Source organism: Plectropomus leopardus, chromosome 10 (assembly GCF_026936395.1).
Source record: "Plectropomus leopardus strain MGB_pleo_1.0 chromosome 10, ASM2693639v1, whole genome shotgun sequence".
Classification (NCBI taxonomy): domain Eukaryota; kingdom Metazoa; phylum Chordata; class Actinopteri; order Perciformes; family Serranidae; genus Plectropomus; species Plectropomus leopardus.
In genome coordinates this window covers 35720676-35739479 of record NC_142185.1, presented here as the reverse complement: position 1 = coordinate 35739479, position 18804 = coordinate 35720676, and the positions used below count along the sequence as shown (strand labels likewise).

The 18804-nt window shown below is 39.3% G+C and overlaps 2 protein-coding genes across 4 annotated transcripts in view; one reads left to right on the top strand and one right to left on the bottom strand.

Annotated features, from left to right (window-relative positions):
• Positions 1-756: 756 nt before the first annotated feature.
• Positions 757-5246, bottom strand: fundc1 (FUN14 domain containing 1). Of its 2 annotated transcripts, XM_088083749.1 has the most exons (6): positions 5159-5246; positions 4552-4705; positions 3234-3309; positions 3006-3134; positions 2235-2357; positions 757-1523 (listed from the first exon to the last, which is right to left on the bottom strand). In XM_088083749.1, the coding sequence occupies exons 1-6, from the start codon at positions 5175-5177 to the stop codon at positions 1446-1448; spliced, it is 579 nt and encodes a 192-aa protein (XP_087939875.1). In that variant the 5' UTR covers positions 5178-5246; the 3' UTR covers positions 757-1445. The 2 variants fall into 2 exon arrangements, with proteins under 2 accessions (XP_087939875.1, XP_042350526.2); XM_042494592.2 differs by lacking the exon at positions 2235-2357.
• Positions 5247-6930: 1684 nt separating this feature from the next.
• The window catches only part of kdm6a (lysine (K)-specific demethylase 6A), a 54594-nt gene continuing 42720 nt past the window's right edge, over positions 6931-18804 (top strand). For both annotated transcript variants that reach the window (XM_088083746.1, XM_088083745.1), the window contains exons 1-5: positions 6931-7452; positions 7599-7662; positions 11769-11877; positions 13059-13108; positions 17033-17091. In XM_088083746.1, the coding sequence (XP_087939872.1) occupies positions 7283-7452; positions 7599-7662; positions 11769-11877; positions 13059-13108; positions 17033-17091 (452 nt within the window). In that variant the 5' untranslated portion in view covers positions 6931-7282. The remainder of the gene's footprint in view (positions 7453-7598; positions 7663-11768; positions 11878-13058; positions 13109-17032; positions 17092-18804) is intronic.

Below are 18804 nucleotides of genomic sequence, written 5' to 3'. Positions count from 1 at the left end.
AACAACATTGTTAGAATATGACTCAGAAAAATATGAACTATGAAATAAAACGAAAAATGCCAAAAATACACTGAAAGGGTGCTTTAAGAGGAAATACTGTTGGATTTTCAAATTTCCGACGTTCCTTGAACGCATATGACATGAACACTTTCTTCACAAAAACTTTAAATTATTTGCATTTCACCAAAACCACTTTATTCCCTTTATTCTACTCTTGTTTAAACATTTCCCAAAAATAAACTAATGCACAAGCTAACCAAACACATCAAATATTGTAAAAACAACCCTTTTCCAAGTGGAACACATGGAAGGCAATAAACATATTATTTTGTCATATAAGTAATTATTTGGTTTATCAACAGAGGTGAGAAATATCTGGCATTTCTGGTCAGTTTTTTTGGGTAATTTTACATTTCTCAGTCTGCATGTAGATTCCACTGCTTTGATTACCATCATGACGAGTTTATGAAAAGAAATTTATTGAGTAATTTAACAAAAAATAAATGTTACAATTTTAAAGATTTTATAATGCAACTTTAGAAAAAATGATTCATAAACTGCACTTCAAGACCTTTGAAAGACTGATTTATGTCAGTTTTAAATCAATTAAAGCCTTATTTTTTAAATTAATGAAGGTGTTTTTAAGGATCTGCAGGAGCCCTGCTAAAGACATCCAAGACTCCAGGTCAAGAGTAAAAAGACACGACTGTACTATTGCATATAAATTGCTGTAAAATGAACGAGAAACAATTCAACTGATTGTTATTTTTTTTTTACTGTTCATCAAACTTACACAGTAGACAAACCACAGCTGTCAGTGCTTAAAGCATTAATTTATGGCTAAACAAAACACATTAAAAAAAGAGATGTCGGGGAGGCTGACATAACCCATCAAACATGTGGCACCTCTCAAAGAGGCATAACAACCTCCTATCAGCACTTTAGCCCTGAAGATGATCGATAACTGAAGCCTGGAATTGAGAAATACAACATTAGTGCTGATGGACACCATGTGAAGGTGAATTTAAATCAACTTAGCTGCATTTTGCTTGGCTTAATTGTGCGCAACAAGGCTGCAATAACGACGCATTATGTTCCTTTGTGACAGTTTGGTAAAAAATAAATAAATACATTCTGATGGCCTTTACACTTTTTAAAATGAATTCTGCATGATATGTATCATCATTTGACTCAGACAGTGGAGTTTGGTTTTTTTTTAAGAGGGTCATTCAGTCCCACAGTACGTCGACAGTACTCGTCACATGTGCAGTATTAAAACAGACAAAAGGATGTGCAGCTTATGTAGAAACACACAGCTACAAACTAATCTGAGATAGGTCGCCTGCTGCCAAAACACTTTAAACCCTCCAGCAATTTTTGATAATGTTTCCCTAAAGTTTTTCTCGATGTCAGAGGAATAACAGACTCTCGTGGTTTGGCAGAGCCTAAGATGCCAGGCCGAGCAGGAATCCTCCGATGAAACCGCTCGTGACGACAATGTTCTTCTTCACAAACTCTGTGGACTGAAGGAGACAGAAGATATGTTTCAGTGTCTAAAGTTAATATACAACCCCTTTTCAGACTGACGTTAGTTCAGTCTGAAATGAAATACAGCTGAATTCACCGTTTAAATTGTTGTTGTTTTTTTCAAAAGCAGGAACAACATGAGTCACACTAAGAAAACTGTCATATTGCTGCTTCCCTGACATGCATAGATTAAAGATACAAACATAAAGCCAGAGCTAAAGTAAGTAATAAATGCACATTTGACTAACTGCAAAATATTCTGTAACTCGCAGATTATTTCAAGGTGAGTCATGATGTTTTCTGCCGTGCTCCTAGTTGCCACTCCAGCCTCCCTCGCTGTTAAGGGATAGGGACTGTTCATTATTTATGAGGAGGGAAGTGACGTGTTTTTAATTTTGAGGGACATACAACTTGAAAAAGGTTGTATTTTATATTTATTCTAAATTTAAAAAGTCACACTCCAGACACCCCCCTCCTCTGATAAATAAAGTACAGTCCCACAACACCGGCACTGAAGCTAAACGATGTCCTGCTGTGGACGGCGCCGCAACAAAACATACTTTAGCCACATAAAAAGAATCAATATCAGTGCCACCTTGCTGTTCTGTATAAAAGGTACGATCGCGTTATGGGGAGAGGTAATGGGAGCTCCTTATGCCGGGTTCACATAAAACGCGGAAGCGCCGCGATTTTCCACAGAGCGGTACCTGTGTTGAGAAATCGGGCTGTTTACACAGGGCACGTCGCGGCCTCGAGCCCCGCAGCGAGCTCACGATCTGCTGCGATACTTTCCGCGTCTGGTCCATTTTTTTCGCAAACCATGAGCGATTCTGGCAGGAAAACACATTAATAATCTATTATAAACGATATAAGGAAACATTAAATATAATATAAATGATCTGATCATCAGCATGCAGTGCTCCCACATATTTCAGTTATGACTAAACAGTCAAGTTTCTGATTTCAGTTTTTTCCCTGAGTTTTTGAAAGAAATCAAACCAATTTGTTTATGTTTCAATGGTTTAAAAGCTGTTTGTGTCTGTTTTTAAAAGTTGTTAAAGGTGTCTGAACGCAACACAACAAAACTGATGCCAATCAAGGTTTCATAGGGTTAATGACATGTTATGCTACTGTTTCTGTAATAAAGTGCTGCTGACACGTATAAGTCACATATCAGGCAGATGCTGTTGCGTTTAACGTCGCGCCTGTCAAGCCTCCTTTGTTTCTATGATGCCGGCATGCTGTCTAAAAATCACACACTGGAGCAGCAAGATGTCGCTGTTTGTTTCTGAGTAAAAATGTGAGAGGGGCATAAAGACGGGACTCAGTGGCAGCTCTATAGTGCCAGGGGAGTTATATGGTACAGGTTTTCACCACAAGGTCACCAGGATGCCCCAACTGTCATTTTTTAAGTATGATGAAAGGTTATAAAATATTCTTCAAGACTGACATTTAAGTTCTGATCACGAAAATCTTACCTTCTCAAAGAACGTGTTCAGCTCTGGGCCGGCTTTATCGGTGCCCTTCTTTAACTGCTTCTTAGCTTTGTTGACATCCTTCTCTACTCTCTTCCAGTCCACTTGGATATAACCACTATTGTTAGCGATCTGAAGAGAGTCAGGCAAACAAAACACAGATGAGAGATGCGGGAAAATGTTTTTCTGTTTTTTGTTGAAAGGTTTATGTGTTTAGTGATGCAAGAATACCTGCAGCAGCAGCAGACCTCCTCCTACAGATGTAGCTGCAACTTTTCCAACCTTCTGGAAGAGATAACCTGCACACCTAAAATTAAATCAAGACAGAGCAAGGTGGTTCATGGGACATGAATACAGATTCGCAATAACACCTTTTTATATGCATATAAAACTGATAGTTCATGCTACAATTTTAACAATACTGATACTGATCATTTCCTCTTTTTTGTAAGTCTCTTTTTACCGCTTTATGTGAACATACAAAAAAAAAGCACACAACCAAATGAACATGAAAACCTTTCAGTCATGTAAAAAGGGGGGAAAATAGATAAAAATAAAATCATTGAAAAAATATAAAAGAATAAAAAGAAGTGAAATAGAAAGAACAAATAAATAGGTGGAAAATACTGATAATTACTAAACCATTAAACAGGGTTCCTCCAGTTCATGGCAAATTTAATTGTAGACTTGTTAAGGCACACTCAAAATGTAATTTTGGACCCACTTTATAACCAAAACTGAAAAACAACAAAAGATCAATTATATAGGGTTAAGAAAAATTTCACATAAAATGTTTATTGTAAATAAAACAGAATTTTTATTGAAAAACTGTAGCATTTGTATTAAAATTTCCCAAGCAATTTTAAGTTTCTCACTGCATGTGGGTTTCCACTCTCGTTCCTTACTCGCCATCATCTGCAGCTGGATTATTGGAGGTTCCCAAAAACAGCCAAAAGAAAATTTGGGATGCAGCGTTTGTCAGTTAAAGCTCTGGAACTCAATGCCTACAGATATCAGAGAAGTAACCTCTAGATATTTTAAAAAGAAAACTAAACTAAAGTTATCTCTCCACTCCAGCCTTTAACTAGCTCTAACTTAAATGCTGTTTGACACTGCTGCACAGCTTTAAGATGCTGTATTTTCTTTAATTGTATGCATTGTATACACTCTGTTTTTATCCTTATTTTTATTAATAATGTCAGGGGGATTTATTTTATTTTCCATCTTATATCACACACTCTGTGTTTTCAATTTTTATCGTTATTTTATCTTACTTTGTCTTGTTGTAAGTCGGTTTCATCCATGTGAAGATATATGTATTCTATTGTTATTTTATTTTTACATGCAGGTTTTATTATGTTTGTCTTCTATGTCTTTTATGTGAAATTTGTGGTGCGTGTAATTTCTTTCTTGTAAAGCACGTTGGGCTGCACTCCTTAAATATTATTATTATTATTGTTATTATAGTAATGCATACATAAAACTAAGTGGTAGCGTTAACGAGGAGCACCTGAAGGCAGCACAAAGCATGACGAAGGAGAATATTTACCACCCGCTGACTCCCCCTATGGCTAACTGAGTGGCCACCGAGTATTTCTCTGCTACAGGGCCGGAGTTTGTCCCGAAAAGCCGGTTCCACCATCGCTGCCGTTTGGCATACTCTGTCAGGTCCACCACCTTATCGTAAATCTCCTCCTCCAGCTCTGTGCACGGAAAAATAACCAAAAAATCAGTCACATTAGCTGCTAAAAGATGTCATGCAGCACATAGTGGCTAAAAAAGGCAGCACTATCATATTAAATTAATCTGGAGATGCTATAAAGTAACATTTTGGACGATATGGTGCAAAAGCGTAATAATAAACGTTTGTTTCTTTGACGTGGTTTTAATTGAGTCGGTTGCAGCTAACGGTAGCTCCCCTGTTAGCTTCGTTAGGAACTTATAAAGTTATCGGCCTGACAATAAGTTAGCATCACACAACTACAGCTAACTTCAAAAGTTAGCTGGTAACGATGACACGGAGACATAACGGGGCGAAACACACACTTTTACAGAGTCACGCGTGTACGGCGAAGGTGTAAAATCCCATCAGGCGTGTGTTTAATGCTCAGAGAAGCTCCGGACAGAGATGTTATTAGTTTATAGCTGCTGCTTACCCTTGTCGCGGTTCGCCATTTTGGAGTGAAGCTGCTCTGTCCTCAGCTGCCTGCACGTCCGACGTCATTTGCATAATTTTAACAAAAACTAAAAACAAAAAACAACAACATGGACCATAATTATTAACCCTTAGAGCTCGCTTTAATATTAAATACACACACTCTGCACGCAAAATGTGCTTTCAAACTCAATCTTTAAAAAACATGTATATACATTAATATTTTCACTGAGTTCATTTTTCAACCAAATCTCAACCCTAATCATAAATATAAAATATTATCACATAAAATATTATACTTTTTTAACGTATTAATTATATGTTATAGAAAATATTATGCCACAATCTTTTAAGATGGAATAAAAGTGAATTATTTTTAATATACTACATGCTAAGTAGACAGTAAAAGTTAAAGAAGTAAAATATGATTATACAAAATATTGTAAAATTATAAAGAAATCCTAAATTATAACTATATATTATCAAAAATAATTTAGCCACTATGTTTTAAGATGAATTTTTTTTTTTATTACTATCATTATCATTATCATTATCGCCATCATCATAGCCTGGGATATGTCAATGATTTGCAGCAACACTGATTTTTATACATTATTTTATTGTGCAGTGTCAAACATGCTCACCCAGACCACTACACATACAAAATTCACTTTTCAAAATCAAGCAAGCTAGTTAATTTTTTATTAACCATCAGTCCTAATCATATATATCCAATATTCATTAAATTTCAGAATGTTAACACTCTAAATGCCAGGTTTTTGTCATGATGCCACTATGTTTCTTCTTTCATTGAGTTTTTTTCATTTTTTTAACCAGCATCAGTCTTAATCATAAATATCAAATATTTATTAATTTAAAAAACTTTAAATGCCAGATTTTTGGTTTTTGACACTATGTTTTGTTTTCATCCAGAAAAGAAAACCCCCAAATATATACTACATACTCAATATACTACATACTATATATATACACACATACACATAACTAGGCCTATAATATTTTGTATTAATATATATGGTCAAAATGTTGGGATTTGTAGACTCAGTCCTTCCCCAGCTTCAGACCAAAAAACACCACTACTTAACCTTGATAGCACTGAATATACTTCAGTGTGGGATTACTATGGTATACAACAATCAACAAATTAATTTCAAATTATTTATCTTCAAAAGCCCAACAATAAAAAATATTGCTGTCAATGAAAATCTTGAGTAAATATGTGTAAAAAAGGAGAATCAAATAGAATAAAGTAAAAAAAAAAGCAGTAGTGCAAGTTAAAATATAACAAAAATATTAGATGAATAAAATATGAAGTAAAGCAAAATAGATTTTTGGTAGACAGTAATTTTAAATTAATAAACTGAATAAAAAGGAAGGTAATAGATGTTTATGCAACTATTTTATCTCTTTTCAATACATCTGACAATAAATGACAGTAAATTATATACAACATATAAATAGTTTATTCTATCACTCCTGTATATTTGCAACGTTGCAACAAACATCCTTGACAGCCGCCCCCCATATAGAAACATGACGGCTGTTTCGACCAATGAGCGGCTTTAAAACACAGTTACGTAATCACAATACAGGGTGAACAGCCAATCGCAGGGCTGGAGGCGGGCCTTGTAGCCCCCTCCCGCCCCCCAAAGTCTGATGTGTGCGCGCGCGTGTTCGTCCGCGTGTCCGCAACACATCAACTGGAGACAGCCACGTGACCGCACTCTCCGGCCGCTGATTGGCCGGCGCGGACGGAGGGCGTGCCGACGGTGGCGGCGTGCGTTTGCCTATGTGACACAATTACAACAACTTTGAGCCGCTGGTTGGGGAAGTTTGCGACATTACCAAGTAACACTCCTTCCCAAAAACCCAACATCACGTCAACTCCATGCACAAAGTGGCGCCGGAACACACGCCGTGTTTCGATGTACAATGAGGAGTGTGGAAGGTAACTTGAAGGGATCATTTCCTTGAGGATTTGGCAAGAATTTTACGCTACGCCCCATTTTAGTCCTGGATCAAGGCGTGCGACACTTTTATCGCTTTTTTTCTTCCCCCGCCGGAGTTATCGCTCGGTCCCGTCGGTTTTCCCCGTTGCTTTCCCATGAAATCGTGCGGAGTGTCGCTCACCGCCGCTGCCTCTGCTGCTGCCCGGAGTCTCGGCGTTGCTGGTAATGACGAGGAGAAAATGGCGTCGGGAACAGCGACTGATATCGAAGAGGACTTTCCGAAGCTAACAGCGCAGGAAAAAGAGAGCCTGCTCGGGACTGACAGGTCAGATAACCCGCCGTGTGAGCCCGGTCACCCGGTTCTTTCCCCCCAAAAATGTGTTTTTCTGCCTCGCTTCGAGGCCACAAATACAAAAATGCCCCCGTCCAAGTAACACGGAACCGCCTGTGTTGTCTGTCCTCTACTTGCAGTTCACTGTTTGGATTTCATAGGCTTCAAGAAGATGGCGCCAGAACGAAGGCCTTGCTGTTAAAGGTATGCCTCTGTCCGTGTGTTACAGCTCCTCTCATTAGTGCACCTGGAAGAAAGTGACACAGACCTCCCAAAAACGCTGACAATGCTACGCGGCTTCAAAGCGACAAACGCAAGCTTCAATTTCAACTTACTGCTCACTGTGAAAGCGGCTCGTTTTTTTTTTTGACATTTGCATCTGAATAAAACTGCACATTTCTGTATCAACATTAAAGGGCCCAAACTGCAAAAACAGCACATGAATCTCCACCTGCTGCTGAAAGTCATCGTGTTTTCATCGTGTTAGAGAAAAGCGTGTTTATCAAACGTTAATGTCGCGGTGGACGCAGTTAAAGGTGGAGAAAACGCGTCAATGTTGCAACTTCGCCGAGAAAGGGCTTTTGAGGTGAACACATTGCAAGTTGTTGTATCCAGCTCGCACGAGTGGAAAAATTAAACACCGGGATAAAATAAATGCACACTTTTTTTAACATTAAATTGGCATAAATGTCTCGTGTCCCACCGATTCAGCCGTCCCGTCCCCAATAACCGGAGTTTGTGCGTCAGCTCGCCGCTGTTAGCATGCTAGCGGCTAACAGCGGTTTTCTCCCCTCCTTCACTCGCTCATAAAGCTGCTGCGACGCCGCTTAGCTGACATTATTTGGGCTGAAACAAACACACGGTGGTAACAGTTTGCAATAAATTTTAATGGCTGCTTTACTTGGCCCCAAGATGGCGGGGATGTTGGAGAAAAAAACGTTAGGTTGCTAACTAGCATCGGCGGCTAGGCTAATGAGCAATATCACGACGTTCAGTGTTTGTAACAAAGATGATTGATTATGAAGCGGAAGCTCACTTTAATAACTGAACACACACACACGCACGCACGCACACACGCTTGCACGCTGTGTGTTCATGCATGTTCGCACCGTCACGTCTCTGTGTGTGGTGTGTGTCTTCAACATGTGGCTGCTGGGTCTCTTGTTGATTACATTGTTTTGTTGAGGTGTACCTTCAGATCAGGATCAGCCACGCGCTCCGGTGTTGCCTTTTTTGTTGTTGCTGTCCTTCTGCGGGATACCTGGTCAGCACAGACAGGCCTGCACACATAATAGTATTATCCCTCTAAATTTTGAGAATTTATTTCTTTGTAAGACTTGGGGGGGTATCAACTAGACATGGCCAGAAAAATTAGCCAAAAAATGGTTAAAAAAGTTACAGGAAACTTACCTGAAAACAAGCAGAAATAGAGGTAAAAAACAAAACACCTATTAGTGCTTAAAAATGTGTCTGTTTTATATATTTTATACTAATTAACACACTGAATGACTTTATCCCTTGTAACTTGAGCAAAGTAGTTTGATTTCTTTGTAAAACATGGAGAGAAGGCAAAAAGACATGGCCCCAAAAAAGATTTTTTTTTAAAAAAAAAGTTACAAGAAACTCACCTGAAAACAACAAATAAAGAGGTAAAAAACCCAAACCAATATCACCTAGAAGAAGTGCTGAAAAAACAATTTATTTTATTGGATATTTTATTATAATCAACACACATAATAACTTTATCTCTTTGTAACTTAAGCAAATTGGCATGATTTTATTTCAAAAACATGGGGAGAAGGCTACGAGAAACATGACCCAAAAATTAGTTAAAAAAATAAATAAATAAATAAAAGAGGTAAAAAACAAACATGAATATGACCTAGAAGAAGTGCTGAAAAAAAGGTATTATTTATATATTTTATAATGTTTCCCTTTTGTAATATTTTTCACTAAATTATTATAATTGTAAATATACACATTTTTTAAATAATATTTTCTTAATTTTCCCGTTTTTTAAAAAACAAAACAAAACCACAAGTCCCTCCCCAGTGCTTAATTTTTTATTTTATTTTATTATATTAAGGCCTTAGTGTTTTGCACCATCCTCTCCCCTTAACTGCAGAGGGAGGTGCTTGCATTAACAGGTGTGCAACTCTTTTCAATGGGTGCACACATTTGAATACCACACTGGTATTGCCTTTTTTGTTCCTAGAAAACATACATTTTGGTGTCATCCTAATACAGTTTCTGAAAACTGGAGGATGTGCGTGAAAGTGTGTTGTTTGCTTAGTCACACTGTCTCTGCAGGGTGCTCTGCAGGATCTTAGCTAACACAAATTCATAAGTAGAACAGCTTTGCATTATGCCAGCACTTCCAAAATGTGGGTAGTGATACATGGTGTTTATTCGCTGCATGAAATGTTTTCTTGTTGATTATTTTGTTAGTGCAGTTTAAAATTAGGATCAGCCATGTGCTCTGGTGTTGTTGCTGTCCTTCATACTCTGCTGGATACCTGAGCAGCACAGGCGGGCCTACACACATCAGAACAATAAATTCATAAGATCTGATCGTGGGATCTATATTTGAGATAAAACTGCATGCATGAAGCTTTGTCTCAGTAAATTAATTTGTATCTCTGTTGTGAAATAAATCAACCAGATGCCTCATGCATCCTCGCTGTGGACTCTACCATTTTAAAATGTAGGGGAACTGATACAGTCAACACAGAGAAACATTAGAAAAACATTGACTTGGGGCCATCCCATTATAGTTTTTTTTAATTGGTGTATGCGTGTTTGCTGAATCACGCTGCCTCTGCAGGGTGCTCTGCAGGACCTCAGATAACCCTGTTGCACAAATTCATGAGTAGAACGGCTTGGCGTGATGTCAACACTTCCACAAAGTGTGTAACAATGCATGTATTTTAATTGCTGCATGACATGGAAGTGTGAGGAAATGACATGTTTGTGAATGAGTGTGATCATGGACTTGAATGACCTGTTTAGGAGGTTTTTCCTGTTTATGATGAGATTCAGGATACGATCACATCGGCACAGAGAAATTGGGTTATCCATATTCCCCTTATGCATCCCGGTTTCTTTCGGATTATTCCAGCCAGCATATTTGGGTTTTCATAAACATAATATGATGTTTAGGTGCCCAAACACATAAAGGGGATTCTGCAAAAAACCCATATCATTTTGGGATTATCCATGTCAATGTAAACATGCATTGATTCTTCCTGTGAATGTGAGCAGAGATTTTTTTACCTCACGAGAAGCTTGAGAAGAAGTGGGAGGGTTTAAAAGATTTTAATGTTTTCAGCAGAGGCTGTTTATAACACTTAAAATTTAGTCTTTATTGTTATATTTTCAAATAATACACAAGTTCTATAAATGTTACACCAGGGCGGAAGTTTATAGACTGACAGATTTCAATTCTAAAAAAAGCATTATTAATTTTAAACATCAATAGATCCAGTCCGTTCGAGTCTGTGTAATCATCATGCATGTTTCTGTCACGACCCCAACTGAGGTTCATCTTGGCCCTGACAAATGTAGTTCAGTAGTACACAGAATATTTTCATAACCCTCAGGGACTGTTTAGTGCATTTTAGGCACTTTTTCATTCTTCTTTTTTTTTATCATTTTGGCTGTGTTCATGCATAAAAATATGTATTAATATAACAATATGGATTGTGACAATGCACAATTGTGTGCATTGTTAATAATGAAAATTTAGAGAATGTTTTTTTTGTAGTGCACAAAGGGGATGATGATTATTAGGATAGCAAATAAAATCCCAAATACACACCTATTGTACTGTCCAGTATGAATCTTTCATATCTGTTCATGTAATGTCTTTATTTATTGAACCACATTATTAGAGTATTATGAATAAGTGTATCAATAAGTATAAGTATTGCCAACATCTGAATGATGCATATTCTTACTTGCTTATTCTCTTTAATGGCTGCAGTTTGGGTTAGCAAGAGTGATTAGTATAGCTGTTGATAAAATACTGACTGTAGGGTCCATATTTGGGCATTCAGCTGGTATTATGCAAAGCAGCCCTGCAGTTAGTCAGCTGTGTCTCATAATCGCTTCCAGTAAACCTCAAGTTATTTGTTTAAACATTGAGTTAAAGCACCAAGTCAGAATCAAAATTTGACTGCCACAGCGCCTCTTTATAACTTGATTATTTTTGTGTAATAATGAGATCTATCAAACATTTAACTCTGTGTTCTTCGCTGCAGCTGCAGCTGCAGCACTCCTTTAACTCCACGCTGCTGTTGCTTTTTCTTCAGGCTGTTAGCTGCTACGATGCCCTCATCCTGAAAGCAGAGGGGAAAGTGGACCCTGACATTTTCTGTCAGCTGGGACACTTCAACCTCCTGCTGGAGGACTATCCAAAAGGTGAGTCTCTGTGTGTAAATCCTCCTGCATTTTGTTTTTTTCCCATCCAGATCTGTCAGTAGTTTCACACGAACAATTTAGTCGAGCTGCGTTCAGAGCTCGCTGAGGCCATTTAACTGGACTACTGTCCTTATCCCAGTATACCAGCACCAACCTATATCAGGTATACAGTCTTTGATATAGACCCAATCACAATCATAACTGTTTATTTATAATAACTTCGAGGTAGGAAACCGCCGCGTCATGTACATATAATCAAATGGTGCTGAGCAAACTCTGTCTTCGTTGATTAGTTTTAAGCCGCCGAATATGTTTAAGTGTTCACTATATTTAGAATATTTTTGGCGCTTTACTTCGCTGTCAGACAGCCCTTACAGACAGGGATTTGAGGTGATTTTACTCCACTGAACGGCAGAGCTGCTGTCCGACTGCTGCCTCCATCAGCTGCTGTAAAAATGAAGACGTCAACACTTTAACTGCAGCACGTCTTCCTCACAAATAACGAGCAGTTCCTCTCCGTAAACGCTGAGTGAGGCCGGCACGGCGACTAGAAGCACACGCAGAACACAGAATCTGTTTTAAATGCTGTGTGTGCGTCACTGCGGGAGGTTAAAAAAGAGATTAGTGGTTAATTCAAAGAAGAACACCACCAGATGTAAATGGTCACAAATTGGCAAAACAGTGAGATTTAGGGGCTCCTTGGTCTCTGAGCAGAGGACGAGATAGGCTGCCATATAACAGAGGCGGCAAATGATTGTTATAAAAATGTTATGCCTTTGTTATTGTTTATAAAGTGCCGCCGACATGTATGTCATACGTCATACAAAAGGCAGACGCTGTTGAGTTGTACACCTCTTTTGATTCCTCAAGGCTGCAATACAATTAATAATCACACACCGGAGCTGAGTTACGCTGCCGTCGTTTGGTTCTTGAAACTCAGAGGCATAAAGACGGGACTGCGTAGTGGCCTTATAGCGCCATCCCTGTGTAAAAAGGGTTAGAGTGATTCTGATTAGACATTTTGTGCTTGGCTTTAAAACCTCCCTGTTGTAAAGTGTCAAAAGTGCAGATGAGGTGAATATCTTCAGCATTTAACATTTTCACTGACTGTTAATTATCTCTTTTTGTGTCCCTCCCTCTTTCTCGACCACACTCTTTTATTCCTCTCATCATTTTCTCAGCATTATCTGCATACCAGAGGTACTTCAGTTTACAGACGGACTACTGGAAGGTGAGTTTGAACAACATGTTGGCATAAAACGTCCACTATTTAGTCCACTTTGCAGCACCATTGTTCTTGATGCCATTTTCTTTTTTGTACTTTGCTGTTGGGTCCACATGGTCTTCAGAGACCACTGCAGTGAACACTCAACTTCACTGCACTCCCCTAAAACTGGGTCACTTTTTATGCAATGTGAACATCCTCAGACACTGTTAAAGGTGTAACCTGGCATGTTATGTCACAGTTGTTTAATATCAAGTCTAATAGGCTGCGAACAGACAAACAAGAAAAAAACATACCGCTGTCCCGATACTACGTGAGAGTGCTGTACACAACCAGCAGCTGAAATGCAGATCAGCTGGACTCTGCTGTGTTGTGATGTGTTGATTGGGGATGGAAAGAGTGCTGGAAGACTGGGCTGGTTGTCAGCCTGTTGAATGTTTTTCATTTCTGGAGGACATGTGGAGGTAATGTACCGCTGAGTGCATGTAAGGCCAGTGAGAGAGGGCGTACATCATGTGCCAGAGACGCACTGCAGGAACTGAGGGCGCTGGACGGCTCCAGGAGCTCAAGGGGCTGACGGTCAACTCGGTGTGTCCGAGCACCTACATGTGGCACATCAGTAACAATAAGCACATAGAGTTATTCAAATCATCAGGTTTATGGAGCCTCAGTATCCTGCTGCTGCCAATGCAAATTAATTAAGTTAAATAGTGATATATACTAATACAGAGCGGCCTATCTTCCCCAAAAATGACCCACTTGTGGTTGTAACTGTTTATTTGACAGTTGGTTACACCTCTGTCAAGCTTTTCTTCCATTGTTTCATGTTGGATACCATTTATTGATACTTCTGCCTTCATGTCTTAAGGAACCCCAAAAGGTAAATCTTTTGCGTTACCCCCCAATACTTCTGCAGCCCTTCTCAGGGCTTGAAGTTGCTGCACTGCACTGATGTGTGTAACTTTTCTAGTGACATGCACCAATATTGTTTACCTGCGCCATCTGTGTATTTTTCCTTCTTTTTCTGCATCATGGCCACAGTCAGACTGCCAGCTTTTCAACAAAGTTTTAGTGAGATTGGAAAATTACTTCAGCTTCGACACGGTCATAGTTGGCTCCTAATGTACGGTATAACTAGTAATGGTCGTAGTCGGGGACATTTTGAGCAGAAATCCTTTACGGTCATCTGTTTTAAGAAATTAGGATTTCTTTGCTGGCGCTTTTATTCAGTATATAAAATGTGAGAAATTATTGCTAAAATGCTTCGTCTCTTATGGCTGATTAAGGTACACATACATAAAAAAAAAATCGTGATGGTGGCTGACTTGACCTGCAGTGTGTTATGGTGCTGCTGTAGCTCTGTGCTCCTCTGTGTTGTCTGTCTGTGCACTGTTAGTGTCCTCTTTTTTGTGCAATTATCAGTTATAAATTAGTTTTTCTCTGCGTGAGAGTGTGTGGAAAGTGTCAATTGCGTGATTCTCACGGTCAGTGTGTGAGAGCAGAGCTGCCCTGAGAAATGCTTGCACAGCTCAGATTTTACACGCACTACTATGCATATATGCACGTGGTATTTGGAGCCCTGCCTCTGGTCCACTGAGAGAAATGGAGCGGTGTTATGATACAGTATTATGTAGAAGGCTGCAGCTGGATGTGACCGCAGCGTGAACGGGCTCACCATCAGATGTGGCGGCTCAGAGCTGGTGGAGCTGCTGAATGTAGCTCTGACACTGACAGCTGCAGAGGCTGTAGCTGTGAATGTGACTGTAACCGTAGCTGATGTTTGGTTGTTGACGTGGTTGTGTTAGCTGAGCTTGTATTGAAGTTACCGCCATGCCGAACTCCTGTGGTCGGGGTTGGAACGGTCATGAAAAACCTGGAAAAGTCATGGAATTTGCAAGTAGCAATTTACAGGCCTGGAAGAGTTTTAGAAAACTAAATATACCCAGAAGTTTTTGGAAAAGTCATGGAATTTTGCTTCCCAATTGTATGATAACACACAATGTGTTCAAGGACTGTCAGAAAAAAGATCCAGCGATAATTTCTGTTTAAACCATTTTTGGCTGTGATAAATGGTGTCATTCTGGTGATTTGAAAAAAAGAATAATTTGTGGGCTTTTTGGCTGTATTTAAGAGGACAGCTTAAGCGTGAAAGAGAGAGAGAGAGAATGACACGCAGCAGAATCAAACCTGCAGCTGCTGCAAGGACATGGCGTCTGTACGTGAGGCGCTGGCTCTACCAACTCAGCTACTGGGTGGCCTCATTTCGGTGTTTTTTAAAAATAAATGGTAGAGTGTTTTCTCTAAAAATCTGCCTGTGAATAATGGTGTCATTTTTTTTGGTGAAGGCTTGTTTTCTTTAAAAATCACCAAAAAAAGCACCGCTGAAAGTTTTTCCATAAAAGATAACCAAGAGTTTTAAGAAGAAAAATAGCCGAAATTTTTTAAAGAAAAACTGCAGAGCCTTTTGAGAGGAGTAATATCCAATAAATGCATCATGTAAAATGTCTCATCATCTCTTTTCTGTAGTTTCTGCAGATTATTTATTCTAAATGGACCAACACATGAATGGATCAGAGGAGCGCAAAACATAATGCGAGGGAACAGAAAAATATCTGATATCTCTCTCTCTCTCTCTCTGTGTGTGTGTGTGTGTGTGTAAATTTTGGATCATGACATTGTCTTTATCTTACAGTGAAGCACTTTTCCAGCGAGCTTAGCTGCCTTGGACTTGTATAAGGACGTGATCTTTATATTGTGGATGTAACGTTTTGGTATTATTTGCAGAAACACAGTTTAGATTACCCACAGTTCCTGCTCATGGTCTGGAGTTAAATTGTCCAATCAGCTGTGATGTGATGGCGTCCAGCCTGTCCTCTCGGTGCTCTCCGTGTGGATGAATAGGCCCGTTTGGTTTGATGTCTCACTGTTTGGAAAGCCCATTAAACAGAGGTGCCGAGAGCGGGACTGTGATCGGACCTGACAGCTCTGGGCTCTTCGGGATTACAGATCTCACAGCGGAGAGAGGGTGTGAGGTCTTACCCTCTGCTGGCTAATGGCGTGGGGCCGACTTCTGGTGGTGGCGGTGGTGAGAGCTGGAGTTTGGAGCCCAGGGCTAGACTGGTGCGGTTGACCAAAGAGGGTGTGGGGGTGTGTAAGTCCGACTGAAATCGGACTTACGCACCAAGACAGAGCGATTGGATATCGAGCTTTTCTGTCAGGTAGACGCCTCAGTCGGACTTTAACTGGACTCAATGTTCTGCACATGCTTCTAGTCGCCGTGCAGGCCTCCCTCAGTGGTTAGAAATAGGGGCTGTTCGTTATTTATGAGGAAGGTAGGGGTGCTGCGAAACAGGTCAAGCATTACAAAAAGTTTAGCACTGAGGAGGGACTTGTGTTTTTAAGTTTGGCTCAGGTGAGGGACAGACAACTTGAAAAGATGTATTTTATATTGATTTTAAATTTAAAGAAGTCACACCTCAGCCACCCCGCTTCTTCACAGACAGCTTCTTGTCTGACAGCAAGTTAAAGCAGTGAAAATATTCTAAATTTAAAAAACACTCAAATCGATATTGATTTTCTTTAGGTGGCTTAAAACTAAAAATGTCTTTGTACTGTATATGTAAAGTGTCCTCAAATTAATAAACTGACATGCCGGTAGCAGGTTGTGTCACTAAAAACTGTTGTATGAATGTAGATTTACTATGTAGTACTTTAGATGCAAAAAATAAACAAAATAGAGAAATGAATGGATAATAGTTTGGGTGTAGCAGTTTAACTGATAATGAGTTTTCAGTAATGAACATGCTAAATTTAAAAAAACCTATAAAACACCATCATGTGCTCTTTTTTGGCCTTGTATCAAGTTATTTTACAATGTGAAGAAGTTTAATGCTGCTGTTTTCACAATTTTCCAAACCCTTTCTCTTCCAGAATGCTGCCTTTTTATACGGCCTTGGCATGGTTTACTTCCATTACAACGCATTTCAGTGGTAAGTGCTTCAAACGTATATATTTTTTATTGCATGCATGATCATTGTTTTCCTTGTCGGTTTGAAAACGTGGTGGATAATCAAAGCTGTAGTCCGCCCTTAAGCTATGCTCAGATATTTTGGGAAATACTAGTTTGCTGTCTTACCTTTAGCAGGCTTTAGACGTCCATCATCACTCAGTCTGTGTGTGTTCAGTACAGCTGGTTGCAGAATGCGTTTAGCCGAGCACAAACAGCACAGAGACTGTAAACGGAGAAATGGCAAGCCTCGCTTTCTAAAAGTACCTACTGTTTACTCTGAAGCTGTCATATTTACATGTTATATGTGTGCATTTAACATGTGTAGATATATATACAAGGAAACATTGTGGTTAAGCAATCAGTGTCTGAGGGTGTCGTTGGTAAATTTTCTGTTTGTCTGGTCCTGTTTAAGCTTTAAACTGGTTAGATAATTGCAAACAGGCTGAACTGGCATTTTACATCATGACACATTCTGACAAATTAAAAAACAATCCCCACGAGCTATTTGTGCCGACGGCATAACGGCACTAAATCCAACTTGTATGTCTTCAGTAATATGCAGAATAACGAGTTTCATTTTCCTGTTTGGATCACAGAATATACCGCAGGGAGACAAAACTGCCTTTGCTTTGGGGCCACTTTTACAAAATGACAGCAGACCAGGGGCCAATTACAGCAACTTCATACATGTTTCTGAGATTTGGAGGATTACAGGACATTGCTTCAATTTTAGGATAATTCTAGGATTTTTGGACATATCAAGGATTTCAGGATGTTTTTTGGATTTTAGGACAATTCTCAGATTTCAGGACAACTCTCAGGTTTTAGATCAACTCTTAGGTTTAAGGACAATTCTCAGATTTTAGGGTCATTCTTAATTGATTAATAATAAAAAATAGTAATTCTCGCTCTATTCTGATGCTGTTTTATGCACTCTGGCACCTTATGTGTACTAAAAGTACAAAACGATTGCCAGTGTGAATCACTTTATTTTTTATCTTGAATTAGTAAATGGTTGGGGGGCCACCAGGAACCCTATTGAGGGCCAGATCTGGCCCCTGGGTTGTAAGTTGAGTATAACGGTTGTGCTGAGTGTCAGGCCGAATACACGCAGCATTTCACCGCTACCGGATCCAGTTTTATTCTGTGTTTCTTTCTGCTTGAGAATGTATTTCTGGTGGTGTAACGTGGTGTGCAGTGGTGGGTGTTGATGTGCGAAGACTTGAGCAGCGTTGACATCCATCGCATGTGAATCAGCTGCAGCAGGAAGATGTGTTTTGTGTGACTGCTCAGCGTGTTTAATGGGGGCAGATCTTATGGTAAGCATTGCACTTACTGAAGAGTCCTCAAATGAACCCAAAAGCCGGAGCAGTGAAGATAAAAGAGACAGCTTTCCAATATGTCAAACTGTAGCAGCCGGCCCCGGCGTTATTTATCTCCTCCTGCTACCTTTGTGCCTGTTGAGCATGTTTTCTTCTGCTGTAGTCAGCCATTACAAATAAAACATTTATTTGATCTGTTTTCTCAGTCTAAGCAAAGTCTTTGAAGTTTTAATACCATACCATTCATTTTAACGTCCTTCCAACTGGATGAGCTTGGTTTCTGCTCCGAAGCTGCGTGGAGCCTTTATGTTGATGTGTCCATTAATGCCAGATCCCTAAAAGTGGTGGGAATTATGATAGCTCAAAAAATG

Bases quoted from the DNA above. Each gene is read 5' to 3' on its own strand.
- fundc1 (XM_088083749.1), bottom strand. The intron at 2,358-3,005 runs GTAAGATTTTCG...TTTTCCTGCCAG, and splicing joins TGAACACGTTCTTTGAGAAG to AATCGCTCATGGTTTGCGAA. The intron at 1,524-2,234 runs GTACCGCTCTGT...TGTCTCCTTCAG, and splicing joins AGCCCGATTTCTCAACACAG to TCCACAGAGTTTGTGAAGAA.